The sequence below is a fragment of the Pezoporus flaviventris genome, unplaced genomic scaffold (genome assembly GCF_033815535.1).
Source record: "Pezoporus flaviventris isolate CSIRO_AGI_PZ_B2104156 unplaced genomic scaffold, CSIRO_AGI_Pfla_v1 ptg000013l, whole genome shotgun sequence".
Lineage (NCBI taxonomy): Eukaryota > Metazoa > Chordata > Aves > Psittaciformes > Psittacidae > Pezoporus > Pezoporus flaviventris.
Genome location: NW_026892561.1, coordinates 39,643,607 through 39,669,712, shown reverse-complemented (window position 1 = coordinate 39,669,712; position 26,106 = coordinate 39,643,607). Strand labels below are relative to the sequence as shown.

At 34.5% G+C, this 26,106-nt stretch overlaps 1 protein-coding gene across 3 annotated transcripts in view; it reads left to right on the top strand.

Moving 5' to 3' along the window:
* Positions 1-24,016, top strand: part of RASA2 (RAS p21 protein activator 2) — a 51,339-nt gene extending 27,323 nt beyond the window's left edge. Inside the window, exons 6-24 of one of the 3 annotated variants that reach the window (XM_061452976.1) lie at positions 1,864-1,947; positions 3,826-3,898; positions 5,188-5,264; positions 6,649-6,747; positions 8,678-8,834; positions 9,985-10,133; positions 11,506-11,620; positions 12,054-12,143; positions 12,873-12,996; positions 14,396-14,502; positions 15,086-15,172; positions 15,256-15,333; positions 15,713-15,786; positions 16,956-17,062; positions 17,351-17,433; positions 18,362-18,570; positions 19,793-19,896; positions 20,487-20,676; positions 21,583-24,016. In XM_061452976.1, the coding sequence (XP_061308960.1) occupies positions 1,864-1,947; positions 3,826-3,898; positions 5,188-5,264; positions 6,649-6,747; positions 8,678-8,834; positions 9,985-10,133; positions 11,506-11,620; positions 12,054-12,143; positions 12,873-12,996; positions 14,396-14,502; positions 15,086-15,172; positions 15,256-15,333; positions 15,713-15,786; positions 16,956-17,062; positions 17,351-17,433; positions 18,362-18,570; positions 19,793-19,896; positions 20,487-20,676; positions 21,583-21,613 (2,038 nt within the window). In that variant the 3' untranslated portion in view covers positions 21,614-24,016. The remainder of the gene's footprint in view (positions 1-1,863; positions 1,948-3,825; positions 3,899-5,187; positions 5,265-6,648; positions 6,748-8,677; positions 8,835-9,984; positions 10,134-11,505; positions 11,621-12,053; positions 12,144-12,872; positions 12,997-14,395; positions 14,503-15,085; positions 15,173-15,255; positions 15,334-15,712; positions 15,787-16,955; positions 17,063-17,350; positions 17,434-18,361; positions 18,571-19,792; positions 19,897-20,486; positions 20,677-21,582) is intronic. The other 2 variants (XM_061452977.1, XM_061452978.1) reach the window with 2 other exon arrangements.
* Positions 24,017-26,106: the final 2,090 nt, after the last annotated feature.

The following is a 26,106-nucleotide window of genomic DNA, read 5'->3' as shown; positions in this document are numbered from 1 at the left end:
TGCTATGAATTTCCTAGGAAATTCAGTTTGAGGCTGGCTTAAAGGTATCTTTAGCATTCACACCTGAAACCCAAAAGCTCTGGGAGCTGCAGAGGTAGTATGTTTAGTGACACAAAATGCCTCAAATCAGATACCCCAAAGGACTGAAAAGTTGAGACAGTTTAATTTTGTTGCCACTCTTCTATGTCATGTGTGTGTTGGAGGAATCGATTAATGCTGATGAAACTGGGCATTTCAAAAACCCATTTAAATGGTGGGTTTGAAATCACTGTAGGATTCATTGTGATTCAAAAATTATTGAAATGCTGAAGGCCATGTGCTTGAAAACTGGAAGAAAAATAACAAATGATTGTGCAGTGGTTCAGCACAAAATGTTCCCTGAACTGGCTAAGACAAAGGGACTTTTTTTGGGGGGGGAAATACCATCTGGTTTATAATCATGCATACTCCAAAGAGGGTGGAGTTCTGAGGCAGCACAGGACTGTTAATGTCTCTTGTTTCCCCACTTGTGTTAAGAGTTTGCAGCTCTTGTTATTCTTTTAATGCTATTTTTCTACAGCATAGAAAGCATTTACTTAACAACAGTGTGTAGCTACTGTTGCTGCTATGTAACTTTATCTGCACAACTTCATAGTCCATGTGTTAGCATTAGAACACTTATTTGATTACTTATCTAAACTTAGATCAGAAAACTCCATTCTCTCCTTAAGTTACATGTTATTCAGGCTGGCTAATTATGGCAACCAAACCTTACTTGCATTAATTTGGTTCAATTCCTGCAATACATTATTAAAAATAGACAATTTTTAAAAGAGAGAACAGGAATATAATATTCAGATCTTGTTTTGTTTATGAAATTTTGTAATCTGCTGAATATTTCTGGACTTGATAACCACCATAGTGTGCATGGCTGCATGAGCACATTATTTTAGTAGAATGTCTGGTTTGTGCTGTGTAATTTTACAAAATGCTTTGCTTTTGTTTTTCCAGTTGGTTTTAGTTAATGCTCAGATGTGGGCAGAATCTGAAGGTTTGTCAGCTTGCTGACCCAGCTCTGTGTTACTGTTGTGGTGATCCAAACTGTTTGCAAGCTTTCGAAAAAGGTCTAGAAAATGTGTCTTTTCCTCTGTGAGCATTACTTTCTAACCATCCCATGTATCTGTTAAACACCAGCTTACGACCTACTGTGTGAATTGTGGAGAAAACAGTATTTTTAAAAAGGGATGGTTAACCCTGATAATGCACTATTGTGAAAAGAGTTTGAAAATAAACTTTAAACACTATTTCAAAGGTAAACTGATTTTCTCTTTGTGGCTGAACAGTATGGATGGAACCTGGATGTGCTAGGACTACGAACTAATAGTTTTGGATGTTTGATTTTTAAATATAATTTCAGGATATATATAATTTCAGGATATGACTTTGCATTTCTCAGCTTCTTCAACTCAGAATGGAGTTTATCCAAAACAAAATACTTGAATACAAGTTCCAGTAGCTTTCTGTGTGCTTTGAGAAATCAAATTTATAAGTCTGCAGTTTCCCCTAACGTAGCAGTTCATTTTACTTAGGATTTTGCCATGCATGTATGATACTGGAATGTCTTTTGTCAAGCAGTTCCAAGAATTTAGTTCTCACAGAGCCCCCTAAGTCTGGTACATTTGAGTATTGCCTTTTATTACCATCCAGAGAGCTGTAGTTACATTCTATTTGCTGTACATACATTAAGCTGGATCAATGTATATTACTGTGTAATACAGCAGGACTTAAAAAGATCTTCTTTTTGGAAAGGATTTTAGGAAGGGTTTTGCTTTTCTAAGCCAAAGCCATTACTTCACTGATCTATTGATTCCATTTTCCTTTTAGTATAAAGGAGTGCCATGGGTTGTCTCTTATAAATGGACAGAATTGTGACCCTTATGCAACAGTCTCTCTTGTGGGGCCTTCCAGGTAACATTTTAGAATAAAATTAATAAATCTAAAATGCTATGATCTTAAACTGGAAAAGAAAGTCATAGATTTTAAGCAAAAACTTTAAAATACAAAAAGAAATCTAAAAATGCTTTCTGCATACATTACATTTTCCTTTGTTATTGTATTCTCCTCTTCCCTGGCATATTCTCAAGATTGTGAAGATGTTTAGTCTCTCTGAATGGCCTGCACTAGTCAAGAACCACTTGTCACTCAGTTCTTTCTACTCAGATTTTGCCCTGGATTCTTGATGTCTACACTGTGCTTCCTGTTAATTTTTGTCAAATTTCTGTATGGGATGATAGAGTCAGTTGCTCACTCACCTTCATCCATTGCATGTTTTCCTTGATGGGTGAGTTTCTTTGCAGCAAATGTTTAGCAACTGGGAGGAAGCAAGAGCAGGGATTCTGCTGAGACCTACCTGTGCCAGCACCTTCAGGATTCTACATTCAAACTCCCCGCAGTCTAAATGTCTCCATTGTTTGGATCAGTAATCCTGAAAAACTGTTGGGGTTTTCCAATTAAGAAAAATCCCATATCCCACACATTTACTACCTGCAACTCCATGTTCAATAGCATCTAAAATAAGCTAGGTTTCAGTTGTTTCTTTCTTGCAGCATCAAACCAAAGTCCATTTACTGTCTCTGGTATTTAAGATAGTACCAGAACATCTTCTAGCAAACTTCAGTGTTTTAAACACTTCAGAGGGATTGTTCCCGAGTAATCTATAAGTAAATGGGACGTGTTTTTATCTCCTTGGTAATACATGATCACATTTTTTTTTAGGTTGTTTTTTTTTGGTGATGGGTCCTTTTTTTTTTTTTTTGTTTTGTTTTGTTTTGTTTTGGCTGGTGGTTTTTTTTTTAGGAGAACTAGGGTTTTAACCATTATACCTAGGAAGCATGGTGCTGATTGCCAAAGAAGGTAAATTGACATATATTTCCTGTTTTGGTCCTGTGATACAGATGGGACTGAGTGAATGTTCGTCCCACAGAATATTTACCCTGTTGGTAGGGGAATATATGTGCAAATCTGACAGAAGTGCCTGGTTAAGATTTTCCCATCTCATGCATGTGTGATTCATGTATCATCACTGGAATATTTATATGGCCAGCACCTGAAAACAGTTGGTGTTTAGGTTGATTTTTCTTTTCCCGCATCTGTTTCCCCCGTTTTATATTTGTTTCTTTTAGAAAGTATTTTACACTATCATAGCCTTTTACTGTATTCTTTCATAAAACATGTGAAAGAAAAATGTGTGTGTGTGTGTATATATATGTGCGTGTGTGTATATATATATACACATACCTCACAAGGGAGGGAGGAGCAATTGTTTTGTTTAACCCTGTGCTATTTAGCATTAGCAGTGATTGCTCCCAAACAAAACGTTCAGTGGCTGGTGTAAGCGTCTGTCTGTAAAGAGGTAGTGGGTATTTCCCCAACAAAAGAGGGTGGGTGGGAAAACAGAAATTGGCAGTTGAACAAGACAAGGAAATCTGTGTTAGTAGCCTGCAAGCAGTGTTAAAGAAATTGTCTGCAGGCTGAAGTTTGAAATGCTTTAGAAATTGTTGATATATTTTACTAGATATATGTAAGTTATACTCATCTGTGAAATGAAATAGAAACTTTTTGCTGGGCAGCTGCACAATTAACTACATACACCACTTGAAATTTTAACTTTTCAAACTATATTGTGAAGATTAACTCATTTTAAGATTTTCTTCATTGATCAAAGTGATCTCTAAAATGACAAAAATGTTTTTTAACTTTAATGCATTGATTTTCTTGACAATAGAATGTTTTTATAATTGTGTGTTTAAGTTGTCTATGGTAAAAAATTTTACCACATTGGAACAGGAATGACCAAAAGAAGACCAAAGTAAAGAAGAAAACAAGCAATCCGCAGTTTAACGAAACATTTTATTTTGAGGTAACTTTTTTTGTGGTATTCTGCCTGTTTACTTTATGTATTCCTTCAAATATTTTTAAGCAAGCTACATAGCAGTACCTAGCACAGAAAGAAAGCTCTCTTTAGCCAGTTTGAAGAGCTTTCACTAGCCTCTCAAATATAAGTAAATTTCTGGGGGTTGCCAGACAATAGCTTTCCCCTTTAGATTTTGTGTGAAAAATAGCTTCCTCATAGGCACATGTGAAGACTATCTTGAATCAATTTATACAGCATCTGTTGCCATTATGAGTTTTGAGGGAACTTTAACCTATCCTGTGGAATTCAAATATTTTCAAGAACAGTGAGCTAAAAACCCCTCCAACTTACTACTTCAATAAAACAATGAATTGATTGTACCCAATAAAGGCTAATTGTATTATTTTATTTTAAAAATGACATTTTTTTTGTTATTTTTGATTTGATTTTAATTCTATGTGAGTTACCAAGTTACAGAAACCAAGTTACAAGTTTGAATTTTCCTCTGATTTGTCTCTGTAATAAAAACTATGTTTGCATGTAAGCATACTATACTGTTTGGCTAAGAGTTGGAAGCAGTGCAGCTGTTATGTGCCTCACCTGCATTATAATTTATTGTGTTTATATAGATCCTGGTCCTGCTGAGGGACTTCAGAAATTGTTTCATACTTATGCATAGAGTGCCAACATATGCCATGTGTTTCAGTTGGCCTTCTCAAGATACTGAATGTAATTTCTTAGGACGTATGATACTAGCGTAAAAACATGACCCAAACCACTCTAATAACTTGATAACTTATGATTTGTTTGAGTTAAACTGAGAATGTAATCAGTCCAGAAATGATGAAAATTAAAATAAGAAGTTACACTGATGGTATAGGGCAAGAAGAGTGAGCTTCTTATTTGTTGTTTCCTTAAAACATCTCAGAACTAACTTTAATGCATTCTTGGGGCTGATGTTGAAACCAAAGAACTTGTTGCCAGTTTTGTCATATTTGCTTCTTGGGGTTTTTTTGTTTTGTTTCTTTGTTGTGTTGATTTTTGTTTGCTCCTTCCCCCTCCCCCCAATAGATCTATAGATTGCTGCTCCACCACTCCAGGCTCCACCATAAATATTTTTTGACCCATTTTTCACCTGCTTTTTAGTCAAAAGGCTGTTTGGTGAACTGAACTTTTTTCTTTTTAGAAGGAACAGTAGTGATTTACCAGTGTTCAAGAAGGAGGGTTTTCTTTGTTTTTTGATATCCATGATATAACAGTAAAAAAGTTAGTTAAAAAGAAGAATTTACTTGCAGGTAACCAGGTCCAGCAGTTACACCAAGAAGTCCCAGTTTCAGGTGGAAGAAGAAGATATTGAGAAATTAGAAGTCAGGTAAGTCACATAGGTTAGAAAGTGCTTAATTATTAATAAATCCTAGTAGTTTGTCATCAAGACAACAAATGTATTTTATTGTAACTACAGAAAATTGCTGATCAGACTTGTAGAACAGATGCTTTCTAACATTACTCAATCTTTTAGTGTGCCTCTTACTGAATAAAAGGTGTTTTGTTTGTTTTTTGAAATAAATAGTGGTAGAGTGTATCTAGCAGCCTAAACTTGTTTCCTGTGCCTGCGAGTGAAAGAGGTGTGAAGACCACCTGTTAATATGTATTAGTTTGGTCAGAACTGGTAATACAACTTGTACTGGAGGATGACAACATACATGGTGCTAGTCCATGGTTTCAAATGTAGTTGCCTGGTTTAGTAAAAAGAGAGGGAATAGCCCCCTCCCCCCCCTTTTTTTTTTCATGGGATTGTTACAATTTTGTGTTGCTTTTTGGAGAAACATTTGTGTTGGATCTTTGAACCCTTTTCTGCCGCTTTACACTTAAGAGTGGCTCTGTCTGTATTTATACTGTGTAGCTAGAACTGCTGAGAGCCCCTGGGCTCTAATTTATTTTCTTTATTGTGCTCACACGTATATATGCACCGTATCTGCTGAATGACACGTAGTCTTCAAGGCTAGCATGTTTCCTAGCAGGCATCAGAAGAAGAATTTAGTGCTTATAGCTGCTTAGTTTCAATAGCCATTGTAGAACTAACTTGGTATGTGCATTTTTAACTATTAGCTCCCTGAAAATCTTAATTAGAATTGTATATTTCATTATAGATGCAAATATATTTAGAAAAATAGTCATGCCCCAACAAATCTAGTTTTGTTTTTTGTTTTTTCTTTTGTTGTTTTTTGTTTTGTTTTTATTCTTCTTAACAACTGCTGTCTGTCAGAAATGTCAGAGAGGTAAGAAGTAATAGAAAAAACCCAAGGTGCATGTCTGGAGTCTGTGATTCCTTTTGAGGTCATAAGCATATGAGCTGCTGTTTGGAAAAAAAAAGCGCATGTGTTGATGTGGCATTGCAGTGTGCCAAATTCTAGCGACTGGATAGGGATATGTAAATACATCTGGTAAAAAGTTACCTGAGAAGAAATGTGCACAGTTTTGTGGGTGGAGACTGCTTAGAATACATATATGTTGCCAGTATCACTTGTATTTACTGATGCAAGGTCTGCGAGTCTAACTATCACTGTTCTCCTTTCTGTTCTGTATGGGATAATAAGCCACTTGTTTGATTCTTCTTGATTTACTTAGAATGGACTGAGATTTCTAACTTTTTCTGCCTGTATGCATGTGGATTAGTGCTGTAAGGCAGTTAGTATTAACTTGAAGGTTTTTATTTCTCTTTGGCAGAAAAAACTAAACAGTATTCTTATTTTCAGGGTTGACCTTTGGAATAATGGAAATTTGGTACAAGATGTCTTTCTAGGAGAAATCAAAGTTCCCGTGAAGGTGTTAAGAAATGATTCCTTTCAAGCATGGTGAGAAATGGTGTCTCAGAAGTGAATTTGCTGCTGTCCTACAGATCTTGTCTTGCAAAGGATAATGTTTTATTCTGACTATAAATTGAAGTATGTCTTCCTGTTCTAGTCTAGGTAAAACATCTTTCTAAAGAGCTTCCCTGCTCAGTAAGTCAACCTTGACAGAGGGTACATTTAGCTCTTCTCTTCCCCCAGTCTGCCCACTCCCACAAAATAGAAGTGATGTTTGAGGGAAAGCATGGAGAGTGAAGAAAGGGAAGACTGAGTGTAACTATCCTTCACTAAGCTTCCTGGATTTTTTTGATCTCTATATGCTTTTCAGCCTAACCAGCAAACCAGAAACTTCTCAGAATTGCGCCACTTGCAAGTAAATTCCAGAATGATGGATGAAGAGTTTATTTTAAAGTAATTGAGTATGACTTTCCTTTTTTTCTTCCTTGGGGAGGTTCAGAAACTGATCTGGAACTAACCTGAAGTTGTTTCAGGGGAGCAGGCTTGGAATTTTAAAAGCTGCAAGGGTAAGGCATGAAGGGAACTAGGGAAAGAAATACCTCTCCCTTCTGAAGTTCTTGCAAGCAGGAACCAGTCTCTAGCCCCTTTGCTGTCCCTGATGCTAGCAGCAGGAAATGATGAGGGCAACAGATTCAAATGCCTAAAAGAGTGTAGAATATTCTGCTTTTAGTGAACCTTTAGGTGCAGAGAAGAGTGGAGGAAGCCCCTGCATATATGTGTAGAAAATGCCTAGGGAGTAGGCAAATAGGAGCTAAATGGGATACGTCTTGGCCAGAAACCGTTTCAGCTCTGCAAAATGTACCCACCTCAGGCTCCAAATGTCTTGCATGTGTCAAATTTGAGCTCTGGGTCTTGTTCTCACTGCTTGAATGTGATCCTAAACATAATAACTGTTTATGTGATTGTTTTCTATTTTATACATGGTGTATTGCAGACACAGACTTGTTCTGCCAGTGCTCTGAACTAAGAAAAAGCTGTATGACCATATTAACATAATGGCATTTCTCCATTTACCTACTAAGAGAAAGTTTGTATAAGCATGGATGCATTACTAGTGTATTGTGTTCATATAGCTTTTTGAATTGCTTTTTAATTCAGCTGAAGTACAGCAGATAGAACAGTGTCACTAGTATTAAATCTTGGGAAAATAAGATTAAGACTTATGCTGTCAAATAGAAGTCCTTGTAAATCAGTTTTACTTTGTGTTAGCATGGCCTCATGGGCAATGCACTGATTATTAAAAAAACATCTGAGCTCCTTATTGCAGAAGTACAAATATAAAGGTTTGCAAAAAAAATCAAGATTATTTCAATTTGTTAAAACTGCTTAAAAGCTGTTAAAATTTTTGTAGAGTTGCACCTCCTGTTGGAATGCAGTTGAACTACAGCAAAAGCCAATGAAGAAATGCTTAATATATTTTGTATTGAGAATAGGGGAAAAAAGCACTTATTTTTCTCTCTTTTAACCTTACTTGTTTCTCAGGAATGCAGCCTGTTAATGTTATGTATTTTTAGTGGCTTCAGACTAGACTGTTTAAATACTTGACACTAGCTGTTCCATCTGCAATGTCCTAACACCCTAAATATAACCTAGACGTAAAATGAGAAGGTCCATATTTTCTAAACATAATTTCTAACTGTTCCTGCTATCCCAGTGGAGCTACAGGAAGTATATCCTATTTCACTGTTGGGAAAGATAGGAGGAAATACATGCTTCATTTTGTGGTAAAGGTGCAACAAGGGCTGCTGCTTTTCTTCCTTTTGTGTCTCAAGGGTTTTTTTTTAATGTGGATTCCATTGCCAGTTTTCAGACTCAGTTAATATATACTAAATTAAATGTGATACTTTGCTTTATTGTAGAATTAGTCAAATTAATGAAATGTGAATCTAATATTTTGGAATTGTCCTGTTGCTTTCAGGTACTTACTTCAACCAAGAGAAAATGGAAACAAATCTTCTAAAACTGATGATTTGGGGTCACTTAGATTAAATATCTGTTACACTGAAGACTGTGTGCTTCCATCTGAATACTACGGTTCTCTAAGAAACTTGCTGCTAAAATCATCAGATGTTCAGGTACTGTGTTGAAAATTTCTTTTAAAATGAAAACTTAAAGTGAGTTGTGCAGTCCTATATGAGATATTGTGAATTATGCATATCTAGATATGTTTCTTTTGTGCCTTTGCATGAATTACTTCTGTCGCAACCAGAGGAGCAGCTTGTAGAGCTCCAAACTACCAAGATTTTCTTTTTATGTCAGAAGAAGCAGCAGAGATAGTGAAATAACCTGTGCTGTGTGACTGGAAGGGATATAATACTTGCTTCTGATTGGCTGCTCTTTTGAACGTTTTCTCACTGGCTGCTGTTGGCCCCATGGATTTAGTGGTTTTCCAGGAACATTGATCCATTATTGACTCTGAAGGGGTAGCTAATCACTTTTACCAAAAATGGTCTGCTTCAGAATTGATTTTTAATTCCACTTCAGAATGGCTTCTGTTTTCCCCAGCATGCTAATTGGCATGACTGGGTTTCTCACATGGACATTGTGTCAAAGAGCATATTGTGAGACAGGAATCAAATCATAGTAAGCAGGCTTTATATTCCTACCTCTTTTATAACCTTACGTCACATCAGTATTGATGAAGTACTGGCAGAGGGGAAGAAAGGTGAAGAGGAAGGAGATTGTAACTAAAATTTTTACTAGCTGATATTCAAATAATATTCTACTGGAATTGAGGAAGAGCTGAGTAGCTAGTGGCAGTTAAAGGCAATCTTATTTGCTTAGATGATATCACTTGATCATTTTTTAAACTGAAATTACCAACTGTAGAATGGCGACAGGCACTTCAGAACTGAGAACTGTATTTTAATGTGCTCTGATTGTAGTTGGCATAGTCCTGTAAAGGTATATGCCATTATAGTAAAGTGATTGTTTACTGCTTCTTACTTGGATTTGTGACAAAACCATATTCTGATTTTTTAGGGAGAGTTAGAAAGGTGAGTAAATGCCAAATTTTATTATTAAATGTCAAGCATAGAGTAAATAATACAAATTTTCAATTAGTATTTCTGTAGAATGGAAAGTCTTAATTGCCATGTTATGCAACAAATGCTGGAACTTTCTGTTAAGCAGCTGTGTCTAGATTGTTAGATTTGAGCTGTAATTTGGTAAATACATGAAGAATATTTAACTACTTCACTAATGATTTGATACTCTTTCTCACAGCCGATTTCTGCGTCTGCTGCCTATATACTGAGTGAAGTTTGTCGAGACAAGTATGATGCTGTTCTGCCTCTTGTTCGATTGTTGCTACACCACCATAAGCTAGTTCCATTTGTTGCTGCAGTGGCAGAACTAGATCTGAAAGACACCCAGTATGTATTACATGTCTGGTGATCTCAAGCCTGTTTAAGTTATTTATAGAGTTTCAGTGTTTTGAGTTTGAGTTTTCAATGTTATAGAGTTTTAAGTTATTTATAGAGTTTCAATGATACAGCATTGTTAAGTGAACATGTCAATTTCTTTGTCTCATTATGTAAACCTGACTAAATACATTTGCGTTTTAATGCTAGATTCTAAAAAGCATTAATTAAAATGACATTGAAGCTGGGAGTCAGAGTTAATGATTTTGTGCTGTCTGGAAAAATTTTCTTGGAGCTAGAGAGCAGTTGAATATAACAAGGTAGCAGTCTGGAATTGTATCTAAGAGTACACAGTTGTTAGTTTAAAATGTCATATTTGGCCACTCTTCAGAGTTTACTGATCATCAGATTGGTACTTAGCATTTTTCAAATAGCCAAGAATTTTATCCTGTTTCCTTTAGTATGTGATTGAAATGAGGGGTATTTTTTTTCTTCTGCAAATATGCCTTGCAAATACATAAGTACATATCCTCCTGCATGCCTTGAAAGTAGCAAGCACAGGCGTTTTTCCAAGTAGTACTGTATGGCCACATCTCTGTGGTGGTTAGGGCAGAAATGAAGTAAACCCAAGTAGTGGCCACTGAGGTGCCAAGTAATGTCCTCTGGAGGTGTGGAAGGCGTTTTGTCACCACAGGATGGTTCATTTCAAAGCTGACTTTCTCCAGATCTAAATAAGGTGAGACAATTTAATGGTGTAGAAAGAGGAAAATAATTTTCTAAACTGCATTTTAGTGCACACATTCCTTTCTATTATAATTGAACTGTAACAAAGAAAGATTAAATCTCTCAGACGAGAAAGATTTACTTTGGAGAGCTGGCTCTGTTTTCTTCAAGAGCTATAATGAGTAAAAAAAAGCATAAACCTGGATTAAATAACTTTTGGTTAAAGTGTCTGAGTTTATCAGTTAGTGTAGCAGCATCCTACTTAATGTAGCTGTGAGATTGCCTTTCACCAGCCTGCTGGAGGAAGAATTGTATGTTGGTGAGGTACAAGTCTCCATTATTTGTTAATTTTCTCCAGTTGCTCTTTCTCACACTCAGCACTGGATTATAACTTCCTTTGTCTAAAATTTTTTAGGCTTTTCCTTATGGTTTTATTTCTGTTTCTGGTTTTACTAATAGCTATAATAATATTCTTTTTATTTTTTTCCTGCTCCTGAGTGCTGTTGCAACTTGGATATCTTTATTTCCTTACTGAAATATATGGAAATATGTTTTAAAAACCCCCAAAACTATTTAATGGCAAGCTAAAGTATTAATTGGATTTTGTAACTGAGCTGCTTATTTTTTCGCTGTTCAAGTAAAATCAATTATTTTCTTACAGAGAAGCAAACACAGTCTTCAGAGGCAACTCATTAGCAACTCGGTGTGTGGATGAAATGATGAAAATAGTGGGGAAGCACTACCTGAAGGTTACTTTGAAACCTGTTATTGATGAGGTAGGTTAATCTACTGAAACTGTTTTCCAGACACTTAGCCCTCTGGGGTATCTTGTTTATTTGATAAGCATTCTTCTTCCAGCTCCCTCTGTAGCAGTAATCATTCAGGTAGGGGAATTCCAGAAAAAAGTTAAATTGAGCAATAATTGGTTAAGTGGGAGAAGCTGCTTTTTGTTATATATGCTGCAGATGCTTGAAAATAAAATGGTCAATGACAGTTGCTCCAGCCTCTAACACGTTGCAGAATTTACCAACATGATACATTATGTAACTGATCCATATAAAAAGGCACACACAAAAGTGGGTATGATTATTGCATGCTGTTATGGATAGTTAGAACCTATTCACAGTTTTAACCCCAAATCTAGGAGAGAATATGGTTTTAAATAGGTGCATTTCCATGCTTTCTGTCTGAAAAATTGAATTCCTGTAGTTTTGTTTGTTTCAGATATGCGAGTCTCCTAAGCCCTGTGAAATAGATCCCATCAAAATAAGAGAAGGCGATAATGTAGAAATAAATATGGTGAGTTTCCCAATCTGTTTTTCCTAATTTAAACTTTTGCAAGTTCTGAGAAAAAAGCATTTTAAAGAGCAGCTCTCTGTAATGGAAAAATGAGTAATTTAAAGGTAGCAGTATAATTCTCTGATTCCCGAGTAAACAAAGGGAAAGTTGTATTTCTTGTCCATGTTTATGAATACAGCAAAGGAAAAGTCCAACAGAGAATATGTCAGGGAGGAGAAACTAAACAGAGGAGTACAGTCTTCTGAGCCAATTTGTTGGCTGTTGTGATTCCTGATGTTCTGTACTTAGTGTCTAGATGATGATGTACTTAATCAGGATTGCTTTAACACTTTGCATCGAAGTTTTGCATGCTGCTTGTCTGTTGCCAGAGAATGACATTTAAGGCAATAGTTGCTGTAACAAACTAAGTTAACATTCACCAGATATGCATGGGAAGTGCTCCTTCTTTGTAACATGTTGCTGTCAAATGATAAAGCCAGGTTTTGATAGATAGTTGTATATTGCGAGACACTGCCTGTATACTTCAGTGTGAGTATCATTAAACTGTGTTTCAACACTAATAATCCCTTACAAATATTATGAAGCTTTTTAAATATGGGCTGTACTAAAATACATAATCGAATAAGCAGGCAGTGCTTTGAAAAAAGGAATTGTAGTGTTATGTTTACGTTCAGGGAAATAAATACAGATGTTCACGGTCTGAAAAAATGCCTTTTTTCATAATTGCAGGAAAATCTACGCTATTATGTAGACAAAGTATTCCGTGAAATTGTGCGGTCAAGTATAAGTTGTCCTACCCTAATGTGTGATGTTTTTTATTGTTTGAGGCATCTGGCTGCCAAAAGATTTCCAAGTAAGTGTTCTCTAAGAACTTCTGAAAACAGTGTTCAGAGTGAAATACTTAACTTCTGCAGTTACCTTATGGGGATTGTTAAAATTCTTGCCTTGTCCAAAGCTGTGTCCTGAGCTTCTTGACAATCAGGCACTTTATTCTGTCAGTCTGTAAGTCGTAGTAAAGCCTTGCGGTCAGTCAGCAAGAATTTTGTGTTTTCTGATACAAAAATGTAGCAGGTCAGGAACGCTGCAAGACAGCAGCAAGAAAGAAGTTACTAACAGAAATATGAGATACTAAAAGAAAAGTGCAAGTAAATCAGGATTTAGTTGAAAAAAGAGTAAAATTTGGAAAAGCTGATCTCTACTGCTTCTGAAGAAGCGAGATGTAAGCTTGAAAATAAATTTGGTGTTTACATCTTAACTGCATGAACTGCAACTGTTAATTGTGACTAGCACATTGATAACTTAGATGAGGTTAGCTTTACTACTGCCATTGCGTCATTGCATTACTGCTTATGGGTAGTTTTGAGGAGGGTGGATAGTTTAATGTTTGTAATGTGACCAGTATTAGAACAGCTTTATTCTTTCAGAGTGGTTTTAATATAGGAATAATGTGGTGCATCTGAAATACTCTTATACTTCAGTCAGTTAAAATCCAGAATGTCATATAATAAGCTACAGATGAAGAATATACTTCTCACAATCTGGAGCCTTTCTCTAATTCGTATTTGTCACTGGAACTGATGTCATATATTCCTCTAGTTTAGACAGTCCTTTCAGAGTAGCTAACTTCCCAGACAGATGAGATCGAAGTGGTCATTAGAGTAAGAATGGGATCCCACTGTATTTAGCAGTGTAAAGAAGTAAACATACCTGAAATATTAGATGAGAAAATCTTCATTTACAGTATCAAAATTGTATAACACCACCATTTGATGCTGCAACTCAAAATTGAAGTTGTTCATATGGGCTGACTGCATTTGTTGCACAGAATTAATGTATTTGCATTGATTAATGAGCAATTAGCTTTATTGGGTGAACAAACCCAATAGTCCTAGCATGTAAGGGCAACTGCTACAGTATTTTCTCTTCTGGTTCAATATACATGCAGCCATACCTAATGAACATGGGTCGTGTGTGTAAATGCTTACAATACTCTCATTGTTTGTAGTAGTAGAGCTGATGAGCCAGTTTTATGAGAACAGAACTTTCTTAGATAATTAAACCCTCCATTATAAGTAGAACATTTCTTACCATGTTCACCTTTCTCATTTCATGCGCTTCATTGATTTTTCTATTCTTTTTTTATATATAAATGTCTCCTTTGATGTTACCTTCTTGAAGATTTTTATGTTGACTGTCTTCATTATTTCCTGTTAAGTTTAGTGCATGTTACATTTCATGGTTTTTCTCTGCAGATGACCCTCATGTGCAGTATTCTGCAGTGAGCAGCTTTGTGTTTCTTCGTTTCTTTGCTGTAGCCGTAGTCTCACCTCATACTTTTCATTTACGACCTCACCATCCAGTAAGTTTTGTGAAGCTTTGTTCTGTTTTATTTATAATAGTGAAATCTGTTTATCTGGGAAGTCATAAGTTACTTTGAGTGGGTCTGTAGCTGGGAAGTAAGATTACTAAATGTATCTAGGTTGAGTTTTCAGTTTTATACCTCACCAAAGGAACTAAGGCATTTGCAGCAAATTTCTCAGTCTTTATGAGGTGTTCTCAAATGATGTAGAAGTGCTTTTGATATTAAAGATACTATGCCTTTTTTGGGAACATGCTGCTTTGTTGAAATAGCCACATGACTGAGGGGTTTGAGATGTTTTTATAGGTAAAATTGTTTATCCAACTACTAATACTAAAGTCTAGTGGTAGTGAGTAAAATACTAGACACACTGAGTAGCTTACAAAATATATTCACAAAGCACAAATACTAGTAGGAGACAATACTATATATGCATTTCTCTCTGTGTGTGGGGAAAAAAAAGGAATGGAGATATGTCTGATTACTGCATTGTGTAATTTTTGTGCCATTTTAATTTTTTAATCAAAATTTTACTCAAAATTATGAAAAAAGGTGACTTCTGAATTTTGTTTCTTTATTTTAGGATGCACAGACTTCTAGAACATTAACTCTGATATCAAAAGCCATCCAGACTTTGGGAAGCTGGGGAAGTTTGACCAAAAGCAAACTTGTAAGATTACTAAAATTCCTTCTCATTTCATAGACAGCATTCTTTGAAAGTTTTTATTAATGTCAATATACCTTTTCTTTCAGTCAAGTTTCAAGGAGACATTTATGTGCGAGTTCTTCAAAACATTTCAAGAAGAAAACTTTACTGAATCAGTTAAAAAGGTACCTTCAACTAAATTGTTTTTACATATTTGATCAGCCTTAATTATTAGAAGGTTGTGTTACTGCTCAGTTTAATACTAGAGAGAAAAACTGTGATTCATTTCGAACTCTTATTAAACAAACCCCAAACAAAATCTACACATTTGAAACACAAGAGTTATACCTAGTGAACTAAGTTAACTTAGTTAAAAAAAAAAAAAAAGAAGCAAAAGTTATTAGAGCTGCTTATGGGCATCCCTTGTTACATCATTTCTAGTCCCTGCAATGTATTTTCATTTTACCTGTTGCATAAAGTAATTACTTTGTTCCAGGAGAAACTGTACATACATATTTTCAAAACAGCTTTTGGTTCTGATTCTGAATAGTATTTTTAATTAAGTTCCTAGATGATGTTTCCTCTACCGAAAGCAAAGAGCCCAGTGGTCTGAGTGAGCCAGTACATCTAAAGGAAGGGTAAATACATGTTTAATCTATATCAGGCAGAACAGAATTGACTTAATTGTTTTTTTTATTAATGCTGTCAGATTAATGCTCATTAAAATGCTTGGTATACTGCATAAATTGCGATGTTTGTAACTTGTGGTAATTCTGTGTCAGCTTGACGAAATACTTTAACCAACTTAACTCTTTTAGATACACTGGAAAAAAGTAATTAAAAGCAGCATAAAACCTATTACAGTCTGTCTGCATTTCTGTTACAGTTAAGTTTGTGCTCTGTGGTGGTTTATTCAGGACTGTGAAATTGTTCTTTAAAAGAATATACTAATTTAATTTAGAATTACTTCTCATTCTGTTGGAGCCCAGCCAGCTAACTGTTCTGCCTTTAAAGTAGGAGAAAAAATTACCCTTTAATTGGATATTTAACTGTAAATGATAGAATGCTTTTATAAAAAATGAGGTGAAAGTAATTCTTTCCAAAAATCCCCCCCCCCCCCTTTTTTTTTTAAATGTTTATCAGGAATAGCCGATTACTTAATTCAAACAGCATTTACAGCATTTATGGGAAAAAATTATTATTATTCCTTTAATTTACCTGAGAAGCAGATTATTAGGAGGTAAAGATTTTTCTGTGAAAGAAGCATCCAGATTTCAAACAAGGAAGAAATATTCCTCTAACTAAAATACTAAATAGAAATGAAGGTTGTAGTAGTGGCTGAGCACTTAGTTGTAGCAATTTGGAAGCTAATCTTGATTAAACTGATGGTTGTCACTCAAAAAAAGTTGTTTTCAGTGAGTATACTTGAAGTGTACTGAATACATTTTATGCCTTCCCATGCTGTGTTCAGCATAATTTCATTTATATTCAGTTTCTGATCCAGATAAGGCCCAATTAGAAAGTAGCAGGAAAAAGAAAACCTTGTAGTTGGGTACACCTTAATCCGTTTTGGGAAATTATGGAGTTCTGGACCTAAATAAATAAGTACCCACTCCAGAGTTACTGCTATGAACAAGAGTGTGGTTTGCATATTTTTCAAACTCCTTTCCTGTTTACAGAACCCTGCACACCAACACCAGATTTTTATATTGCTGCATGATGAACAATAATATGTTTTCTCAATAAATGGTTTTGAATGCTTTTCAGAAGTTTAATGGTTGCATTTCATTTGATTCTGCCTTGACAGAGAAATGTACAAAAGAGCTCAGGGAAGGACTCGGATTGGTAAAAAGAATTTCAAGAAGCGGTGGTTCTGTCTAACAAGTAGAGAATTCACCTACCACAAACAGCAAGGTACATTATGTTTTCTTTACAATCATTTTTATTTCCTCAGTATTTTCAAAGTGTTTGCATCTGATTTATGCTTTTTTAAATGGATAATTGTTTTTCTTTTCCTAAGGTACATTGAACACATTTTACTTACCTTTGCCTTGATTACCAAATGCTTCTGCCTATGACTCACATACATTTCCTCAGTAATAAAACTGAATGTTTTGAGAACTTAACCTCAGGGCACTGATACCATAGGTTATAAAAGCTTTTTAAAAATAGTTTCACTCATCTGTTTACAATTTTTTACAGATAAAGAACCAATTTTCACTATTCCAATCAAAAACATCCTTGCAGTGGAGAAACTTGATGAGAACTCCTTCAACAAGAAAAATGTAAGTCAAAAGAATTTATACATCATTTTTGATGTATTCTTTAAAGAAGTTTGTAATTAACTTAGAATTACTAAAACCCTGTTACTAAACACTTCAGCAAAAAATCTGGTTTGGATCTACGATAAAAAGCTGTATGCAGTATTTCCAAGTACTGTGAACATGGATCTCTGCACCAGTTGTTGTGACTAATTTTATGACTTCTGCCCTGTTTTTAAATATCTGGAATGAAAGTTAAAACTTCTGTGACATTTTTTCAAAGCACTTTTATGTAAGATATTAGTAGTATGGATTGTAGTATGTTCTACTAGAAATGGGGTATTACTGAACTCATATTTATTCATTTTCATCAGAACTTCCTGTAATACCTTCCTCAGCTGAGACAGTTTGTCTGTGCTCACAGACTTATTCTGGACCTGTAACACATCAGTATTTCTACTATTACTTCAGTCCAAAATTCTGAGGCAGTGATAAAAGTACAGCTGTTACTTAGGCTGTGAATGGTAGAAGGAGAGAATTCTGAAAACCTTCAGTCACTCTAACAATATGAAGCATAAAGTCTGAGGTCACATTTTAAAGATATGTGAATGAAAAGGACAGAAAATGCATTATGTTCTAATTGTTTAAGGGTTATTTGTTGGATGAGGAAATGGTGTAGGTGGAACACAGGTTTCTGTTTTGCTTGGTGTGTTTGGGCAGCGTTTTTTGTTGGTTTGTGCGTGTGCTTGTTAGTTTTTTGTTTGGTTTTGCTTGGTATTTTCCTAGGGCTGTGTAGTGAATTGAAAGAGGTGAAGTCTTCTTTCCTTTCTCCCATGTCTTGCTTTCTGTCTTTATTTAGCCTTGCTGAATTCCTTGAGCTTTGAAATACATTTTTGCCTTTAAATAACCAGATTTTTTTACTGAGTAGAATAATCTTGTGTTTCTTCTACAGATGTTTCAAATACTACATGGAGAAAAGCCTCTCTATATCCAAGCAAATAACTGTGTAGAAGCTAGTGAATGGATAGAAGCTCTTTGCCGGGTAACGAGGTCAAACCAGAAGCGGCTTAGTTTTTACCATCCTTCTGCTTTCCTGAATGGGAACTGGCTTTGCTGCAAGGCTACAATAGAGAACACAGTTGGCTGTGCTCCTTGCACTGCGTAAGTTGCTTCTCAAACGAAAATATACATCTTTTGTAGGACAAATAATGTATGATTCACTATACAACTTGAAAATCTGAAGGCAAAGCTTTTCCTGTCTACTTTAGCAAGTTCTGCTACTAAAAACATCTATTAGTAATAGGCACATCCTACTGGATTTTACTAAGTCAATTACTTCATCAGTCACCATATAAAGAGAAGGTAACCAATTCAGCATGTAAATCAGAAATACTGAATACTGGTTTCTTTTCATGCAGAATGATAGATTTAGTAGTCGAAGTATTCAGATGCCAAGTTGAATGCAGAAATATGACACGCCTAGATCATCTGCATAAAATAATTGAAATACCTTGCTGCAGAGGGGTCAGCCTGGAAGTATCTCTCTTTCCCTAATGATATTGTCAGGTCTATACAGTCACTTTTTATTTTAACCTTACATATTTTAAAACATAATGTACTAAGAAAATTGACTAAATCTTAGATGTAGATTCTGACAAAATCATTTGGGTTTTGTAGGTATGTCAGGAAAATGAATAACGTCTTACAAGGAATAATGCCTTTTAAACTGTTGATTTCTGAAAACAAACAAATAATCTGATATTTAAATAAATTTACCCTTCACTGGATAGTTTGCATAAATTACAGACTGAAGATCTCGATCGTCTTAAGTTTCAGTCTAGATGACTTTCAGAAAACTTTTATAATACTTTTTCCATGTTACTCAGTTCATTCTTTTATTACATTTCTCAACAGTTCAAAAGATTCACATTACTAAATAACTTTTGGTTAGGTTTTTTTATCTGTTTTGGTTTTTTGGTAGGTTGGTTGGGTTTTTTGTTTTTTTTTTTATTTAGCTATTCTGGTTTAGGAATGTATCTTGTCCTTCTGATATAGTAGATTTTTTTTTTAAGTGTTTAGTTGTAAGTTAATGGCCATTAACCTTACTTTGATATTTCTGAACTATTTTTATCTGAACATATGGAATAATGAATTATGTTGGTTAAAAAGTGACTTTTAGTATTGCTGTATTCATTGCTCTCAAAACTATATGTGCCTGTTCTTATAGAACACTTGCAATGAATGCTGTTTTGTGTAGCTATTGTGAAGCTGTCTCTGAGTGACAGACATATTAAAAGGCTAAGTATACTGACACAGAATTAGTTTTCATTTGCTTTCAGGAGTAACTTATATTGACTACTTGCCTCTTTTTTTTGCCTTTTAGAGATGTTCCTGCTGATACTCAGATTGAGATTGATGGCGACAGAGAGACAGAAAGAATTTACTCACTTTTTACTATCAACATGTCTAAACTACAGAAGCTGGAAGGTACTCAAATAGTAATTCAGAAGAATTAATACTGATGCTGCTCAGCTCTTATTCTTTAGGCCTATAACATCAATTTGATGTCTTAACAACTTACCTGAAAATAATAGAGAGTAGAGACACAGATTATATTTCTGTCATTTTATTGCTCTGGTATCAGACATTGGTCAGTCATTTCTTTACAGTAGGCATAAGGTATGCACATTGTTTTAATTGAATTTGTATATATGAAATAGATCTAATAGCCTAAGCAGGGAGGCTGCAACTGTGGGTAGTTGCTCTTCTGTCTTTGCTCTCCTTTTTTGACTGTGGAGTGAATTCTGTTGAACGTGGTTGAGTTGCAAGAAAGCATTAGTCTTCTGTTAATGTGAACAGGAGAGAACTGGATGCTCAAGATGCTGAACGCAACCAGCAGAGAATAAGCCACAGAACTGTAAATACATCTAGTTGACACTGTCTCCTGCTTTTATCTTAACCCATTTTATGCGTAAGTTAGAGTAAGTTTATGCATTAGAATTCTAGAATCACCATTTACGTAACAGATTTGTTAATTATCAAAATTCTAACTGCGATAATTGTGGTAATTTTTGTAGAGGCTTGCGGAAGTATAGCAGTCTATCAGGGTCCACGGAAAGAACCGGATGATTATTCTAACTTCACAATTGAAGATTCTGTAGCAACTTTTCACACACTTAAACAGATAATAGATATCATAGAAAAGCTGAGTGAATCACATGAAAAATACCGAAAGAAGAGATCGTCTAGTGCTAAATATGGGAGTGAGTAAGTATCTTGTGTGATTTGATGTACATAAATGTGGGTTTCTTAAAAAAAAAAAGAAAAAATCACACGACGAATCCAGGCTTGCTTAGATAAAGATAATTAAGCTAACGGTACATTTAGACAACACAAAGACATGGAGAAAATAGGGTACATAATTTTTAGTAACGCAAATATTTTAGCAATTACTAGAAGATAAAAGAAGTTCCTCTGGTATAGGATTCACCTGTGTTCCTGTTGAGATTCCCATAAGCTGATACAATGATTATGTTGTTCCCTTGCAACTTAATATTTGAAGTGCACATAAAATTTATCCCTGTCTTCCTGTCCTCTGGGTTTGGTTTTGTTTTTCTTTTTTCCAAAATTTCAAATTTCAGCTAAGAAACAGTTAAAATACCAAGTTACATAAAACTGCAAAAATTACACTGCAGGAACATATCTTTAATGCAGTATGTTAACTAATACATTAATTGTAATTCACTTGCCATTCTTAATGATAAATAATATTTCTGGTGAAGTTGGAAGGAAGAAAACCCAAACCAACCAAAAACCACCAACAAAAAAATTAACTGGTTCTTTCAAGTGCATTGTTGTTCCAAAGCAGTTTCTGATTTTTTGTTGCATCAGTAAGGCTTGATTCACCTGGGAAGAAAAAAAAAAAAAAAAGATCAAACAATGATTTGGTTTTGCCTAATTTAGTATCAACTCAAGTTGCTAAGGAGAGTTAACTGATTTAGAGGTCTCACATGAAAGTACATGGTTTTCCACAAAACCTAAAATTTCTTAAGTAGTGGTAAAACTTATGCAAAAACCATACAGTTTTTATTAATAAATTAAAATTATATTATGAGAACTTAAAAGCTAGTGTTAACCTTAAAATATTTAAATATAGTATTTTATTTTTTCCAGAGAAAATCCGATTGTTGGAAAAGTTTCCTAACCAGAACAAACTGCAGCACACTTGGATGAAAAAAGAAACTGGAAATATTCTTGGTTGTTTTGTTTTGTTTTGTTTTGTTTGTTTGTTTTTTAAATCATTATATGCCTTTTTACAAAGTATTTAAGAATGAACATAAATGTTAGTTGTGTTGACAATCTATTTAATATTTAATAGAAAAATGTCTACTTGGAAATTTGGTCTTAAGTTTATTTTCCTTTTGCTGAAGAACTTGGAAGTTCCAGGTTCTTGGATTAACAGGTGTGAATAAATCTAAATATTGTTTTGCCATTGTTGTCTTATCGGGAAGAACTTCTAAACAAATAAGCTTTGTAATGGAAGAAAATCCACATGGCACTTGTTGGTTGGATGACATCTCTCAATACATACACTTCAAACTTGCATGAGTTTACCATGAGTGCCTGCCCTGCAGATACAGATCTTGAAATAGAAATCCCAAGATACTATGATACGGGAAAGATTTGAAGCTTCACACTCAATTCATTTGACTTTTTTTCTTGTATTAGGTGGTGTCATGACTTCATTTATCTATATCTGAAGTCTTACAAAATTGTGCAGTATGCTGCAAATAATCTGGACAGCAGATACCAGTGTTAGTAATGTTTTTAAGTACTAAAGAAGAAGAAATCAGGGAATTTATGTTGTACCTCTTGTTTACATTTGGGGTGAGTATAGTATATGGAGTGACATTAGACCACTATCTATTTTCCTTAGGATTTTTAAGGTACATAGTTTTTCTTAATCTAAAAAGAAATGCAGGGTAGCAACATTCTTTTTAAATAAGTTTGCCTACAAATAGAAAAATTTAAATGTGATCTGATTGTGGTTAAGTACTGATCAATTTACATCATCCCATGTATAATCTTACCTTTTTAAATAAAAAGTAATAACTAGGTCCAGCTCACCTTTTGACTACAAATCTAATAAATAATCTCTTATAATCACTCAAAGCACTTTAGATATCTGGACTATCCCAGATTATTTTTAGATACTTTGTAGTATCTGCTTGTTATGATCAGTTGAATGATCAACATTGTTTTGTCTTAAAGCAATGCTTCATTAAGTGTTTTTGTATCTTTAGTTACATGAATTTGTATTTGCCACTTAACACAATTTCAAACTGGCATTCTGGACTTTAGTAAGATTAATTTTTGCTCATGTCATCTGAGAAGCTAGATTTATGCTGAAAGAACATATATGTATATAACCAGGAAGAAGCAAAGATATTACTGTGGCAACTTTGCTTCATCAGTATTAAATACGGTGGTACTCCTTGAAATACTATTTTTTAATAATAACTGTATGTGGTACATTTATTTTTGGAGCATTTGCTATGGAGTCTTTTGTTGTTGAGTGTGTTTTTGGGAGGTTTATTGTTCTTTTACAATCATGATTTGGCCAAATTAATTAGGAATGTAACTTACAAATAGAATAGAAATCCACCATGCTCGAAACTGTAAGCTGTTTAAATTACTATACATCTATTATACTGTTGTAGGGAGACTTTCTGTAGTAAGAGTAAGTTAGCAAGACAGGATTGAATATCCTTTGGAATGAATGTAACTGATTAGGATAACTATTTTGGTTTAATACCAGACAAACCATTTTAGAATATCCAGGATTCAGTTCTAGTATGTGCAACGTCACAATCATTTATTCATGTCCACTGTTTTTTGCCTTTTCCTTTTTTACACATTTGATGTATTCTAAGGGACTTCTATTTGCCAACAGTTAAAACTGGGGAGTGGAGAGGAGCGAATACAGTAATGCCAAGAAATGTGTTTTGCCAAGGTAGAGTGGGTCTGATTGTCATTCATAAAACGTTCCATTAACAAAAAACTGCCATGAAACAAAGTTGAATGTGGCTGAGTGTCAAAATTAGATTTTGCTGTATATAGATAAACCCTGTGGCAATGTATCTGTTCCTTGGAGCCATTTTCTGTTTTCAAAGTCAAATTTAAAAAAAAAATAAAATTATATGCTCTTGAAACAATTTTTTATTATTATTTTTTTAAAATATGCACTTTTTTTTTTTTGCTTTGATACTGGAATATCTAGGTGGAAAAAAAGGACATTGAATATTTGTGACCATTAAGATTTGATATCTCATTTTATGATGTTTTAAAATGCAGTAGATGTTCTAGAATTTAATTAGGTACGAGTAGAATGATTAATAATAAAAATTGCCTTCATTTTGATTAGTCTTGAAAGATGATGTTAATCAGTAATTCTGTTAGGATTGTAAATTATCATTAGTTTTAATTTGTATTATGATGATGTATTGTTGAATGTATTTTTATTTAAATTTTATTTTCTTATCAAGACATTAAAATGTTTTGTAACATTGCTTGAGAATAACTCACAAATAAATTACAACAAACTTGAGATACACTGTGTTTATTCGAGGCTTTGCTTTTTAATGTGTAAACATTTACCTGAAGACTGAATTAATTGGTCTTACTTACAGGAGTTGGGTATAAAGAGAAAAAACTAGTTGAAAGGGAAAAGAAAACCAACCCCATGATGTCAAGCTGAGGTATCTAGCTGTTCATGTACTGCATTATTAGGTTCTAGCTAAGGCTGACAGTTGGAAAGAGAAGCGATAGTTAAATCATTTGTCATAACAGCATGCATGGAAACCTTAGTAATGTGACACATTTTTTAAAGCTTGCAATGACTGATCTGATGTACTGAAGGATATCTAGTACTGTGTTATTAGTGTTATATCACTATTCTTTTTTAATGCTTATTTATTTGTCTTTCACTACCTGTCCTGTGTAGTAGGGCCAGCTGACAAATACAATTTGTCAGACCCATCTTAAATATATTGCATGTGGAGAAAAACAGTTTCTCACTCTTTCCTTATGTAATCTGGGCACCTTTTCTGCCACCTGCTCTCCCTTCCTAAGCTTCTGGGCATTTTTAGATGATTTTGTACAAGCGTGTTTTGATGTATTAAGAGACCTTGTTTCCTTGTACAGAGAGCTTACCTGTTGTCCTTTATTACTGGTATGGAAGCTCCTATTAGGAGTTACAGTGCAAGCCTTCCAGTCATTTCAGAATTTATTTTGATTCATTCCAAGGTAGGCTGTATTAAGACCCAGTCTGTGTGGTCACTGCATTCATTTGCAGAGATCATAGGGCAAAGTAAGTTAAAGATGAAATTGGAAGTACAGGAGAATTCTTTTTTTTTAAGGATTCTGCGATGGTAATAGCAGAGTGATCTGCTCTTTTCACTGCTGATATGCTACCTTCTCTAACTATTCTATTAAACCGTGTTTTCTCCAAACCATGACATGAAAAGGTCATTCCCATCTAAGATCTGTAACTTGTGTTCTTCACGTTTTTAAGTTCTGGGCTAGGCTGGCAATCATAGATATATAGGGCCTTTGTAGCTAAAAAGTAATTCCTAGGACTCAGGATTCCTTGGAAATCTTACACAGTTCTGTACATCTTTGTCCCCCGTCATATATGCAGATAACTATAGTGAGAAAATGCATGTTTACAGCCTATAGATAGATGAAAATATGTATTCATACAGTCTACCTATAGACTATATATAAAGGTAACAATTAGTAATACATGGAAAATTACAAGATGTTATCTTTAATCTCTGCTCACATGTATTTTAAAGTACAAAGTTTACAACATCAACTCACATGTGATAAAGAATGATTGTATGGTTTTTAAAAGAGCATGCATATGGAATAAAAATTCGGCCAATAAGCAACATCTCCCCGTAACAAAGGCAACTTCCAGTAGAATAGGCAAATGTATACAATTAAGGTTTTTACAAATAGTTGCAGAAGCATATTTAATGTTTATGTAATTCATGTAGATTAAATAAACCAGAAGGCCTTTAATAGCAGTAAGTAGACTATATCGGTTTTACTGTGTTCAGCTGTGATAATACTGCTGCTGATACACTTTTCTCTGTGGGATTTAGCAATATAGGCAGCTGTTTGAATACCGGAGTTTGGGGGTAGAGCTGTAAGAACTGGGAATATAGACGCTAATTTAGTTAAATTAGGTAAAATAAAATTTAAGTTTTAAAAGTCACTTTGTGTACCTAAATCAAAGACAAAAAGTTAGATAATCAGCTCTACAGTCAGAATAAGGTTTATAAAGACCCCGTGGCTGCAGTGTTCAGGAATTCCATGTGCTTTGTAAGAATGGGGAGTTTTGTGTGTGGGTTTTTTGTTGGTTTGTTTTTAAATAGAACTGATTAGACAACCTTGCTGAATTGCCTTTAAAATATTCTTCACATTGATAAATGCTTATGGAAAAATAACAAAAGTAATCCATATATAAATCTTAATTGGATGTTCCATAAAATTATACGACCAAGATTTTTAAGTGTTTGAGGTTATAATTATTTTAGTAGGATTACTATTGCAAAGGCTATAGCAGTTCTATATGAAGTCTAGTTAAGAGTTTCACAAAAAGAGGATACAAATCTATTCTAAGTTTAGAAA